The sequence below is a fragment of the Sturnira hondurensis genome, unplaced genomic scaffold (genome assembly GCF_014824575.4).
Source record: "Sturnira hondurensis isolate 20B ecotype Veracruz unplaced genomic scaffold, ASM1482457v3 Scaffold0000780, whole genome shotgun sequence".
NCBI classification, from domain to species: domain Eukaryota; kingdom Metazoa; phylum Chordata; class Mammalia; order Chiroptera; family Phyllostomidae; genus Sturnira; species Sturnira hondurensis.
The window spans coordinates 16,011,654-16,025,005 of record NW_028073411.1 but is presented as its reverse complement, the minus strand read 5'-3'; the positions used below and the strand labels follow the sequence as shown (position 1 = coordinate 16,025,005).

The following is a 13,352-nucleotide window of genomic DNA, read 5'->3' as shown; positions in this document are numbered from 1 at the left end:
GCCACACGTTTCCTGGGTGAACACATGCACACAGGGATGACTGGGTGGGGTGACCTGAGGTCATGACGCCTTGGCATTAAGATCGCCTGTGACTCTGAGTGATGGGGCTGGGAGGGCCCATGACACTCTTCCTTCTAATTCTGCAAATGTTCTAAGTGTCCTGTAATAAGATGTTAAAGGAAAATTGCCTCTTAGTGCAGGCTGGTGGGGATCCGGGCCCCGCTGGTCAGAGCCAGGGGGACCTTCTGTGGACCCCGTGTCTTTCGCTTTTCCCTGTGTGGTGTCTAGAGGTAGACACATCCCAGCCTGCTCCCCTCCCCTTAGCACCAACACGCTGGCTGTCAGCACATGGCACAGGGCACCCATGACCTTGCTTTGGTTCACAGATGAGGGGAGCGTTCCACATCCCTTTGAGAGGGCAAGTGACATGCATGTCACCAGCCCCCAAGCCCAGAACCAGGGTCTGGCTAGTGCCCACTGTGGAAGTCCACCCCCCACCTCTGGCCACCTCCTTACCCACGCTGCGCACCAGGAACCCCTCCCACCAGCCCTGGGGGCCCCTGTGGCCCAGATGCGTGGCGTGGCGTGGCGTGGCTGGGGACCTGGCAGTTCTGGGTGTGTGCCTGACGCTGTGCATGTTGTCTTCTGCAGAAGCATGTTGTGGAGACATTTTTTGGATTTGATGAGGAGTCCGTGGACTCGGAAACACTGTCAGAAACGTCCTGCAACACAGACCGGACGGACAGGGCCCCCGCCACGCCTGAGGAGGACCTGGACGACGTAAGCGGCGCTCAGCCCTGTGATGCTGATCATGGCGCTTCCGGCTCCCGCTGCCCACTGAGCACTCAGAGCCCAGAGGACCTGCGATGCCACAGCCCCTAGTGCTGGGGGGTGGCCCTCCCACCGGCCCTGTGAATGGCCGGGGTCCGGACAGTGTGGGGGCAGTTTCCCTCTCCCAGCTCCGACTTCTCTGTCACAGAGGAGAAGTGAGGCAGCCTCAGGGAAACTCACTCTTTGCGGTTGAAATTGCTGCATGGTGTCTGTCCCTGCTCTCCCACACATGTGCATACATGTGCATGCACAAATGCACTCACATGCACATTCACACACATGCACACACTCACCGAGGCACAGCACGCCACCTAGTGGAGGCAGTGCAGTTGCCACTTGCGCTGTAAAGTTGACCCTTGGGTGGGAGAGGAGCAAACACAGTGAGTGGTGTGAAGAGGGGAGCACAGCCTCCTGCAGCCCCCCAGCCGAGGCCCCACGTCACCCTTGCCCGAGTGCCCCGACTCATTCACCAGGCTGACGAGCAGCCTCCTTCTCGCCCCTCGCCAACCGCAGCTGAAGTTCTTTAGGGAAATGCGCCCACGCCAGACACATTTTGATTTGCTCTTTTCACTGACACTGTATGACGGGCATCTTTCACACCGAAGCCCTGTTCCACATCATCCTCTCCCTAGCACGTGGGCCTGTGTCATGTGGGTGTCAGGGTGGCTTGGGCACCCTTGCCCTGTCTCCTGGGCATGTGACTCAGGCGGTTCCCGGGGGGTTGGTGAGCAGCTGGGAGGGGACCCCGTGTGCTCCCGGCCGCCCTTCACTCTGGGGCCCCCGGCACCTGTGCCCGTGCCCGGGGTGTGAACTCTGCATCGGCAGCACTTGTGCGTCTGGGCCCCGGCGCTGGGAGCACGTCCAGTCACACACTCCCTTGTTTCCCAGACGACCAGCCGAGAGGAGTCTGAGCTGAGGTTCTGCCAGCTGACCAGGGAGTACCAGGCGCTGCAGCGAGCCTACGCCCTCCTGCAGGAGCAGGTCGGGGGCACGCTGGACGCCGAGCGGGAGGCCCGGGTGAGTGCTGGCCATGGGCCCGCGCTGGGATTCTGCCATGTTGCCCCGTGGGGGGCAGCGGGGGTGGTTTCTGAGAGGCGATGGGGACCCCTAACAGACTCCATTGTGGCAACGCCCCAGAATCTGGCAGGCCTGACGGGAGCTGCCTTGGTGCCCTCGGGGGGCCGACAGGAGCTGCCGGAGGAGGTGAGGCCCGTCCAACACAGGCCACAAGTGCCGTCCACTCCCAGGAAGCATCTGATTTTAACACTCAGGAGGGAGGTCCTTGCAGGCATCAGACTGTCCTCCCTCCAGGGCTGAACAGCCCTCTCAAGCCTCCCCTCGGGTCTAGAGAGGGACCGTCAGGGTGCTCCCAGCCCACAAGGCCCTCTGCTCCCTGCTGGCCACCCAGGTCTGGGCCACACCTGCCCTTGTGCTGGGCTGAGCTCTGCCTTCTAGAAACTTCCACTTATTGGTTCTTACCCCACCTTGGGAAGTCCCACAGATCAGGGGCTGCTTGTGCTCCTGCCCAGGTGCGAGGGGACTTCAGAGAGCACACCCCGGAGCCGGGTGGCACCCCAAGGCATCCCTGTTTCAGTCCACAGCAGTCGTGGGGGGTGGCGAGGGAGGCTGAGGGGATGGGCACTGCTGAGCCATGAAGAAGCGTAATCCGTGGGCGGGAGGAGGTATGTAGCTGGGCTTGGCGGGACCTGAACCTCGCGGTTTTTATTAGAAAGTATGTCTCGTTGCCAACACCTAAAAGTCAAGGGAAGCTCAGACCTTCTGGCAACTCCAGGCTTCGGCTGAGTGGCAGTTCCCCTGAGATGGGACATGTGTCTCCAGTGTGTCACCGTCCCCACCACTGCCCGGGACCCCATACTCAGCTTTCAGGCCCTGCTGTGGGTGATCAAGGGCCTGTGAAATTCGGTGGCAAGTGTGACAGTGCTGGTGACTGCCCACTGAGCAACCCTGAACTTGGCCTGGAAGCCGGGTTGGGACCCTGACGTGTCCAGCTTCAGCCCCTCGAAGGAACTGGCTCTCCCCTGGGCTTCAGTGTCCTTGTCTATAGAACCCAGAGGGTTGGAACCGACAGCCTCTGGAGGCCTTTCAGTTCTTAAAACTGGCATCTGGAGGAGGTAGAACCTGCATCCCCCTTCCCCCCAGCCCCGCCCCCGGGTAGGCGGAGTTTGAACACGTGCTCCCAAATGCCAGTCTCCAAGGTCTGGGCTGCAGCACGATCCTTGCCGCCTGTCAGCCAGGCAGCCGGGTGACTCCTTGCTTTCTGATCTTTTCCTCTCTAGACTCGGGAGCAGCTGCAAGCCGACCTGCTGAGGTGTCAGGCCAAAATCGAAGATTTGGAGAAGTTGCTGGTTGAGAAGGGACAGGTGAGCAGTGGGTTCTGCGATTCTCTGCATTTCTGTCCCCTTGGTGGTGTCCCCGGGCCTCCGTGCCGAGGGGACGCTCTGTGGACTGGACCACGTGCTCCAGACATGTCAGAGGGCAGAGCACTGTGGAGCCCCGGCGAGAACGTCCAGCTACGAAGCCTGTTTGCAAACCTTTAAAATCTCAAAACAGGCCAGGAAATCCTAACTTGGCTCACCCTTTGTTTGCACAAAAATAGGACACAATTCCAGAAGCAAATCGGTGCTCGAAATCTGTTTTGACTCGAATCTGAGGAAAGGTGACAGTTGACGATTGAGATGCAATTGAGAAGGGCGGCCGGCGCCCACCAGTAACTGTCAGTCATGCAGAGCCCCGCCTTGGGACTCTGTCCGTGTCTGTCCCTCAGGGATCCGGCCCCTGCCCTTCTCAGGCCAGAGTCACCTCCCTGTGCACCTGCTCTGCATTTGGTCTGGCCTGGTGACAGCCAGCGAGACACGGCAGAGGCAGAGCCAGGCCCAGACCCGTCCCCTGGGCAGTGGTGGGGAGAGTGTCCTGTTGGGTTGGCAGAAGCCCGGCGGCCCCTGGACCAGAGAGAAGGGGGCAGGGAGCGTCTTCATCTGTCCGTTCATCCACCCTCTGGGCTTTCCTGAACAACTGAGTGCAGGGCGCAGCGTGAGGCGCTGGGGGTGCCACAGGCACAATGTGGACTTCCTGCTGTGGGCTCACGGGACTGACCTGGGTGGGACTTGACCAGGCAGAGAAGTGTGGTTAGCGCAGCCCCGGCAGAGGGGCCGGGACGAACACAAGCATCACTGCTGGGATGCGGCCCACGGCGTGGGGAGGCCCTCGGGCGCAGCCACCAGCCCCCTGGCTGCCGGGACAGTGGTCTGCATGCCGACTGCATCACACACACCGTTTCTCTGTCGCTGATGCAGAACCCCGTTCCTGGGCTTTTGGGGACGTGAGTCCCGGAGCAGGGGTGCCCCACAGAGCAGCTGTTCCTCCTTCGTGTGTTTGAAAGTTCCTTAGTAAGTGGCCCTTCCCCCAACACGTTCTCGGTTTGCTTCCCCGCGTGTAAACACACCAAGTGCTTCTCTTTAGGATTCCAAGTGGGTGGAAGAGAAACAGCTACTCCTGAGAACCAACCAAGAGCTGCTGGATAAGGTACGTGGAGCCAGCGCCCCACCCCACGAGGTTGGGCCCCCAGAGTCTCCCCGACCCTCTCCTGGCAGCACTCCGATACCAGCTCTGAGAGGGACACGTCTTCCCCGTGGCGATCAGAACCCTGTCCCTGGGGGCTGCTGGTGCTGGTTCTGGTCCTTTCCTCGGAGAGTGGACCATAGGGGCCTGCAGACGATGTCAGGGCCACTTGTCCTTGAGGGGTTTTTGAGCCCTTCCCACTCCCACGGGGTGGGGCCTGTGGCACTGATTGACAGGTGGCCCTCAGGCCATCCTGGTCCAGTTCCTGGATGGGAGGCCATGGGGCTAGCAGAGCTGAGCCTGTCCTTCCCTCTCCCGTCATGGAACTTTCTAGAACTCTCAAGCAGTCGGCTTATGGAGTAGATACAATGTTTTGGGAGAGGATCTTAGCTTAAATTTTTTCTTGTCTACAGTTCAGTGGGTTTCTTTCCCGTACATTTACTGAGCTGTGCAGCCCTCACCACAGTGCCATTTGAGGACATTTCTGCCTTCCCTCTACGGCGAGCCCTCAGGCCCACTTGCCGCCAATCCTGTCTTTCAACGCCCCCCCCCCCCCCCCCCGACTTGCCTTCTCTGTGCATGCTAGAGCCGTGGGTCCTGGGGCAGCCCCGGCTTCTAAGCGTCCCAGATGCCAGAGCTGGACAGGCCTGGCCTGGCTTGCCGGGGAGGGGCCGCGGTCCAGCCCCACCTGTGTGTCTGTCCACCACCCTGTGCTGCTTGACAGTGGTTGGGACGTTGGACAGGACCGGACGCTGCGGTGAGAGTGGCCCTGTGCGTGGGGAGAGGTTTTCTCCCCTTGGTCCTGCTCGCTGAATTCTGGGGGCTGCTGGCAGCTCTCACGCGGGATGGCCCTGGGCGCAGCCTCTGTTAAACCCCAGGTGTGTTCGCTCTAGATCTACCGGCTGGAAGTGGAGGGGAGCCAGCTGAAGAGCGAAATGCAAGACGCGAAGGACCAGAACGAGCTGCTCGAGTTCCGAGTGCTGGAGCTCGAAGTAAGGGACCCCCTCTGTTGTAAGCTCTCGAACGGCGCAGACATTCTCTTTGAGCCCAAACTGAAATTCATGTAAAGCTCCCAGGTGTTTCCGCGCATGTGTCCGGGGGACGTGTGATAGCTGTTCCTTCCTTCTTCCCTGCCTTTTTTCTTTTTAAATCTGTATGTTCAGAATGATTTCACTGCCTTAAATGTTCTGGAGAGAATGCTCACCGAAGTCTTTGGACATGTACCAGAGCTAATATATTTATTGCCTACGGCTTGTTTTGCACTTAATAAAATAATTTGTTTTTGCAATATTTTGCCTTTTTTATTTGTGTTCATTTCCATAACGACTTCTCTCCTGCATGCCTAGCCAGCCGGGGTGCCCTCCGCACGCCCCGGCAACACGTGGCTGTTGTTCACGACAGACACCTTTTAACGTGACCTCGCAGGCGGCGAGCGGCACCTTGGGACAGGGCGGGTTCTGACCTGGTGCGCCGCCGCCTCTCTGGTGTGCTCACTGCTAGTTTGACCCATTTTCTATTTGCCAAGGTCAACGCAGGTAAGTAAACCTGGCAGAAGGAGGCGTTGGTGCAGGCAGTTAGGCAAACTGGTCTCGTTGCTTCTGCTCTTTTCTCCAGCGAGTCCAGAGCGGGGCGTTGCCGTGTTGGACTCAGAAATTGCTGCCTGTAGCTCGGGCTGCCACTCAGAAGGGCTCCATGGCCTGGGTCCCGGGGAGCAGCTGTGTTCACCCCTCAGGTCCCCCTCTGCTCTCAGAGGTGTGCCGTGTGCCTCGGGCGTGTTACTGGGCTGCCTCGCGGCCATGTTGCTGCTTCCTAATCCTCGTTTTTCGTTGTTTGCTTGCACTACATCACCATCGGCATTGTGAACCTCACCTGAGGTTGGGCCTGGTCTCTCTCAGCACCTGCGGTGACAGACTCTGCTGTCCTTTTGCATGTGAGGGGCCCTTGGGCACAACGTTTCTGCTTCTGTTTTCTCCTCCTGGCTTCCATGCAGATTCCCTTGGGGCTGGAACTTGCCTCCCCTCGTGTGCTTTGTCTTGTGGCCGACTGTCTCAGAGCCCAGTGCCACTCGGGGTGCTCCGGGCCCTGCGCTGGCGGGAGGGCGTGGTGTGCACTCCTGTGGCTGAAGTCGGGGTCACGTGTGGCTGAGGAGCTTGTGGGCGCATCTGTCGCTGTTAGAAAAGCTTTCGTGGGACTTGGTTACTCTTCTTCCTCGTGAGAGTTCTGTGAGCATGGCTCGGCTCACTAGCAGTTTCGTTTAAGTGTCTCCACCCTCCTTCAGAGGCATTAGAAACCAGCTTTTTGACTTCGTATTAAACACGAGCGTTCTCTTCTGACCTGTTCTATGGAGATTCCGATTCAGCCCACAGAGGGCCTGCCCCCGAGGACCCAGCCATCGTGAACTTTGTTCTTGGCTGATAAGGGAAGTAAGCTTTTCTCTCTGAACTGGTTCAAGCCTGGCTGAGCCAGGTTGGGGCTTCCTGGACATGGAGTGGAGCTAGTGACCCCTCTCCCCTAGCCTGTCTGAGAGCATAGGACCAGCGCTGGTCCAGGCCACCGCACTCCCCTGGTGACTCAGGGAGCCGTCGGTTCTGTGGCTAGGTTCTGCAGGCGCGCCCCAAGCCTGCTTGTCTGTCTTCCTGTGATTCTGAGAGCAGCGTGGCGGCCGGATCTCTCCTCCGTTGGCGGGCCAGGCCGCTGCTTGGGGCAGCAGGGCGGCGCCGTGCCGGAACCCCTGAGAGCGAGGTGCTGCTGGCTGCTGTGTTTTATTCCTGCTAGTAATCGGGCCCCCCTCCCTGTCCTTTCTGAAGATGCGTCACTTCATGATGACTATAAGCATCTCTCCTGGGAGAACGCTTGCGTTTCCTTCCTCAGTGACTGAGACCCCACTGCCCGTCTAGGGATGGAATGATCACTGGTGCTCGTGTGGTCCCCCCAAAGTGGAAAGTTAAACAGTGGGGTGGAGTGAGGACTACCTCAGGTGGCGAAGTGCCCAGGGCACAGGGTCCCCGGAGCACGGGCGGCTGGCGGCCTCTGGTGTTGCTATTGTTACTGAGCATTTCCTGGTCTCGCGTGACTCCCTGGGCTTCCTCCTCACCCCTGGCCCTCTGCTAACCCTTTCTCCCCAGCTGCTTACCCCAGAGGGAAGCAGGTGTCCCCAGGAGGTCCGCTGGGCGCAGAGGCCTGACCACGCGCCGTGCCACAGTCACAAATACTGTAGTCTGAATGCGGGCGTTTTAGTCCCATCTTGGCCAACTTGGAATTGGTCAGCTCTGCTGAGTAACGTGGGGGAAGAATGGCAGGTGGTGAGCGATTCCATCAAGTTCTGTTTTTAAACCAAATCTTTTCCCCAGGAGAGAGAGCGGAGGTCGCCAGCATTTAACCTCCAAATCGCCACCTTCCCCGAGAACAACAGCAGCGCCCTCCAGCTGTTCTGTCACCAGGAAGGAGTGAAGGTAGCGTGCCCGGGGTGGGGTGGCTCTGCCGCGCCAGGCTCGGCCGTGCAGGGGGCGTGTCCTCGTGCCAGGGCTGGAATTCGGTTGAAAGAGACCCCCGCCCCCCACCAGATTGTGGAGGTTCATTATTTTAGCGAATCACCAACTGCTACTCTATTTGCGCCCATGATAAAACAACAGAGGCTTGGGGTGTGGCCTGGAGGGCTGACCCTGGTCGACCACTTACCCCCCGAGCCTGTAACCTCTCTGAGCCCTGGTCTCTTCACTGGGGAGGCCCGATGGCAGCGCCCACACTGTGAAGTGGGGGGTCAGTTCACTGAGAGAAGCGCTCGGTGTGGTGCCTGCCACCTGGGGGTGCTTTGGACCGGGGAGCTGTGGTGGTTCTGGTAGCTGAGTGATCACCCAGTGCCCGGGCCTGTGGACACCGTGGCGGTCCTTCTGACCCATGGGACGCCGTGGCCTTTCGAGAAAGCAGGGGCGTAGACTCGGCCCCAAAGCAGCTGTTTGTTTCCACCCTTTTCTCCCCAGCCTGCCCCGCCCCCAAGGAGCTGGTAGATAAGGCTGTCGCTGTTGGCCCGAGGGAGACAGCGGCGGGGTGCGTGGGGGAGGAGCGAGGCAGTGGCTGTGGAGCGAGGCGTGGAGGGCCTTCGTGGCGCACTCAAACGTGAACGTTGGCACTCTCTTCCAGGATGTGAATATTTCTGAACTTATGAAGAAATTAGATATCCTTGGCGATAATGGGGTAACTATGAGCGGCCCGGTCCCGGTTTTGTGTTCCCGTTTTGATTTGGGTGTGCTCTGTGTGGCGTTCGTGTTTTGTTTTGTTTTGTTTTTCCTTTCTTTTTAATTTAAGAGAGCTCCTAACTGCAATGGAAGGCTTTTGTAGGGCCATGTCCCGTGGGGGTGGCTGGGTCCGCCTTCGTCCGAAGTGGGGTTCTTGAGGGACCTCCCCTTGTAGCCCGTGAGCGATGGGGGGAGCCTTAAAGAGAACACTCAGAAAGAAAGAGGGACCCTTGGAGCTTTCCGAAATCACAAAGCGATGTTTTTACCTTCCTGAAAGATGGGCTTGGTGCCCCTCGGCGACCTATTCCCAAGCGGAGGGCTGGTCCTCAGATCGGACAGGACGACCCTGCTTTAAAGTCTGGCCCTTGAGACAGTGGGGGCTGACCCTGGGGACGCGTGCAGGGAGGGCCTGCGGTGGTCCATTCTCAGACGCCCTTGCCGTTTCTGTGTTGTAGAACTTGAGGAATGAAGAACAGGTTGCCATAATCCAAGCCGGAACTGTGCTAGCCCTGTGCGAAAAGGTAGAGAGCCCCGCGGCGTCTCTGCGCGTCACCCGGTTCCCAGCAGCGCAGCACCGTGCCAGACTCTGCACGCGGGTGTCTCGCTTCGCGTGGCGGCATGTGCGTCTGTCTGTGTCTGCATGCGCCCCTGCACGCCTGTTCTCTGACGGCAAGTTGCTCACGCTGATGGTTGAAAACTTAGAGCCCACAGAAGGAAATAAGCCTCGGCCTGGGACACCGCCCCCAACTTTTGGTGTATTTCCTTCCAGAGTTCCCCATGCCCGTTTTCTAGACATACTTGAACTCTTCATACTTGACTTCCAGCGTTTGTCCTGTTCACAGCAGCCCCTCCCCCCCGTCGTTGAAGGCCCCCTGCCCCGTCCCACCGTGCCGCCCTGCCCTGAGTCACTCCCTCCTCCCTCTGCTGTGAGGCGCTGTGGGCGTTTCCACTTTCTTTTCTACTTAATGTCAGCAGTGTGAACAGCGTTTCCCCTAAGTTTGCATCTATGATGTAAAACACTCCCACGGGGCTGATTCTGGAGGTGGCTCCCCAGGCTGACAGGCGAGACAGTCTCGAAGCGCTTCAGAACTGTCAGCCTGGTTTCCGGGCAGGCGCCCCCTGAGTGGGACCACGATGTTGGTTTCTGGCTCAACATGGCGTGAAACCCCAGTGGGGAGCGCCGCAGAGGGGCTGGCGGAGGCTCTGCGATGCCATCGTCCTCGTTCCCACTTCTCTGCGTGCCTGTGCTGTTAGGTGCTGGTTGACTTTACGCGTTTTCTTCCTCCTCGTGAGTGGTAATTCCATTTCTTTGGACAGTTTTCCATTGGGTTTGTTTGTTATTCGTCGATTCACTCAAGACGTGTTTGTCGTAATTACGGGTTTTCTTTCTGACTTCTCTGTGTGCTTTACATACTAAAGGTAACAAGTTCATGCCTTCTTTGCTGGAAACACAGCCGTGGATGACTGACCTTTCACACTGGTTTAGGGTGTTTGGGGTGCACACAACTTTTTATGTCGTCCCACTGGTATTTCCCATTCAAAGCCTGAGTTCGACTGGAAAACGCCAGTGTTACAGTGAAGAGGTGTTTACCGTCTCAGTTGAGGCTCCCCTGGAGTCCTCGAGGGGGGATTCAAATAGAAAGAGTGTCCACCCTCCCCCATCACGGACGGGGCAGAAGGGGCAGGAAAGGCCGCCCGCAGCCTCTGGCAGAGCCTTGCCCTAGGCAGTAAGCGGGGACTTCCAAGTCACTCGCCTGGCTGAGTCTGTGTCCTCAGGTGAACGGGGGGAGGAGGGTGCCTCACCTGGGTGGCCAGGGGCTCACGAGATGCAGGTGGCCACGCAGTGTCGAGCACATGATGCATTCAGCGGACACCCTCTCTCTCACCAACAAACCCGCGTGCGGCTATCGGCCTCCTGCCACAGGGCTCAGCGCTGTTGGGTGAAGTGCTGAGCGGACACTGAGGATGCGGTTTATCTGGCATTTCCTCCCGTACTGGAGACCCCCATACTTCCGGAGGATGCAGCTGTGTTAGACCCCCGGTCCCTCCCTGTCCTCAGTGACCCTCCAGGGTGGACCTCAGCCCAGCCCTTGCCGCCAGCAGCACCGCCTTCTGCAGGGGGTGCTCAGCCGTCCCTGAGCCTCAGCTGCTAGCCAGGAGCCTTATAGGGTTAGTGGGGGTGGGGGCGGGCAGGGCCTATTGGAGCAGAGGGATCGTTGCTAGGAGCGCCTGGGCAAAGCATAGGGCCTGGAGGCGCCAGAGCAGTGCTTGTCAGAGGGGCACAAAGAGCGGGAGCTGCCTGCGGACAAGGGGTGCTGGCTCGGAGTGGGGCTGGGGCAGTGGGTGTGTGTGGAGGGGTCTTCCTGTCTGCAACCCCCAGTGGCTCCTGCAGGGCGGTCCCTTGGGAAGTTCACAGCCTTTCTGAGGGTTCTCCCACCAGACTCCCTCCCAAGGGGCTCCTCCCTGCTCCCCAGCAAATGGCGGGTGTTCCAGACCCACAGCCTCGCTCCCCAAGCTTAGATCCTTAGGGCCCCTTTCCCCCTCAGTGACCAGCAAGATTGGCCACACCCCCCCTGGATGGCTGAGGGGGTGAGGGCTGCCCGTCACCCCCCGACCCACTTTCTCTAGCTCCTCCCAGCTGCTGCCCATCTACCCCTGAGCCCCAAATCCTGCCAGGTGGCTCAGCCTGGCACCTCGCTCTGTGCAAGCCTCCCTCACCTGCCAGCTCCTCCTGAAACCCCGAAAGTAGGGGTGGGAGCAGCAGGGGGTGCCTGAGGCCCATGTGAGGGGGGCCCGACTCCCCATTTGGGATTGTTTTTGGGGATTGGATTTACACCTGTGTCTTCTTGCCCTGTGTCTGTGAGTAAAGATCAAATGTCTGGGAGGCGCCATCCACCACCCCCTTAAAGAGATCGTCAGTACTGAGAGTGGGCCCAAAAGAACAGTGGGTCCCTGGGACTGCTGACAGTGGCCGCGGACAGCTGGGGTGACCCCCCCATCCAGGTGGCTCGGACTGAGGGTTTTCCTGAGACGTGGGACTTTAGTGCTGAAGTAGGGACCGTCCCCGGCAAACGGGGACGCGATAGTTGCCCTGCAGCCGACGAACGCCAAAGAATAGCTCCTGAGGGGTCAGCACTCCCTCCTGCTCCCCAGCTGCATTTAAAAAGTGTCACTCAAACTAGGACCTGAACAAGCAGGTCCACCTAGGTTTTCTAGTCAGAGGCACAAGGCCGCCCTGTGGCAGGGGCACGGGGTGCCGCTCCAGCTGTTCGGTGTCGCCCGGTCTTCCCGGACACTCTCACTGACCCGCCCCCTCAGCGTGGCACTTCTCTGGCAGAGAGGCCTGAACTTGGGACTCGGGAGGGCTTATAGGTGACAGTGAGTCACTCCTCTTTTTCCTCAAGTTCAAAGCCAATCAGAAAGATGAAAGTTTTTAAAAAAATCCATGTTCCCGCTGGAAACAGGATCAGAGAATGAGGCTCAGTTGAACTCTCTAACAGGTGGCCTGGAGTCAGTCTTGGGACCCTTCTCTGCAGGAGAAGCTGGGCTCGGGGAGGGAGCTCACCCCTCAGCTCTGGGGATCAGATCCTGCACCCATGCGCTTGTAAGAGCTGGCGGGTGCAGGGCACATGTGTCAGGCTTTCGGGGTGGCTCACCTCTGCCCCGGGTTTGGGGGAGGTGGGGGTCCCTGCCCCCCTTCCTGCTGGGGGAGGTGCAGAATGTGAGAAATCCGGTTCTAACCCCTGGAGTGAGACCCAACAGACGTCCTTGGTATGAAAGTCAGGACCTCACCTGCCTAAGGTGCTCATGGCCAGGATTTCCGTTCTCACTCCCTCTTCCGCGTGCTGGAAAGGACCGATTAAGGGTTTTGCGCACGCCATCCACACTGCAAACCCATTCTTAAACAATAGGGGAACCTGACATTACGTTTTATAAAACCTGTTCCGAGAGTAGCTTGTCACAGTAACTTAATGCTGGATTTTCCCATTTTGATTTTATTCACTTCCTGACTGCTTATGTTGGAGTATTAAAAATGATATATTTTTTCCCTGCCAAAAACAAGCTTACCTGTATCTGAGACACCGCACACCCTCTCAGCCAAGTCTGACATGGCGCTGTGGGTGCCTTCTTCTGCTGCTGGCCCTGGGGCTGCCCCGGGGACCAGGTGTGTTGGGATGTTCGTGGGGAGTCTCTGGGACCGTAACTTCATCAAGTCTGGTCTCCATGGGGCCTGTGCACACCCCCCAGGACTCCACACCCACACACCCTCCTGTGTCCAGCGATGTCGGGCAGCCGCCTCTTCCTGGGGAAGGAATTGAACAGAACGCACCCACATGGTCCCCACTTTCGGAGGGCTAGTGTGGGAGGGTGTGCGGTCTGACACCGGCAGTCTGTCAGGTGAGTGCTGTGACAGGCATTCACACCATGACAGTGCCATGGGGCTCCTCCAGGGCACCTGGCTCAGGGAGGAGGCAGCAGCTGGGTCTGGAAGGCCTGGGGTGGAGAGTGGGGCTGGGAGGGGTGGGGCAGTCCAGGTGGAGAGAGCCATCATGTGCAAAGGCCCAGGTGAAGGACAAGGCGAAGGGCAGCTTGGCTTGTGTGGGGGCCGGAGGTTGTCAGGAGGGACAGGGAGATGGGACGAGAAGGTCCAGGAGTAGATGCATGTTTCCGAGAGAACCTGCAGGCTGGGGGCTGGCAGGGAGATCT

The 13,352-nt window shown here is 59.0% G+C and overlaps 1 protein-coding gene across 2 annotated transcripts in view; it reads left to right on the top strand.

Moving 5' to 3' along the window:
- JAKMIP1 (janus kinase and microtubule interacting protein 1) overlaps window positions 1-13,352 on the top strand; it is a 90,504-nt gene that overhangs the window by 65,684 nt on the left and 11,468 nt on the right. For both annotated transcript variants that reach the window (XM_037046100.1, XM_037046111.1), the window contains exons 9-16: window positions 652-780; window positions 1,720-1,848; window positions 3,129-3,212; window positions 4,312-4,374; window positions 5,304-5,402; window positions 7,761-7,862; window positions 8,551-8,604; window positions 9,101-9,166. In XM_037046100.1, the coding sequence (XP_036901995.1) occupies window positions 652-780; window positions 1,720-1,848; window positions 3,129-3,212; window positions 4,312-4,374; window positions 5,304-5,402; window positions 7,761-7,862; window positions 8,551-8,604; window positions 9,101-9,166 (726 nt within the window). The remainder of the gene's footprint in view (window positions 1-651; window positions 781-1,719; window positions 1,849-3,128; window positions 3,213-4,311; window positions 4,375-5,303; window positions 5,403-7,760; window positions 7,863-8,550; window positions 8,605-9,100; window positions 9,167-13,352) is intronic.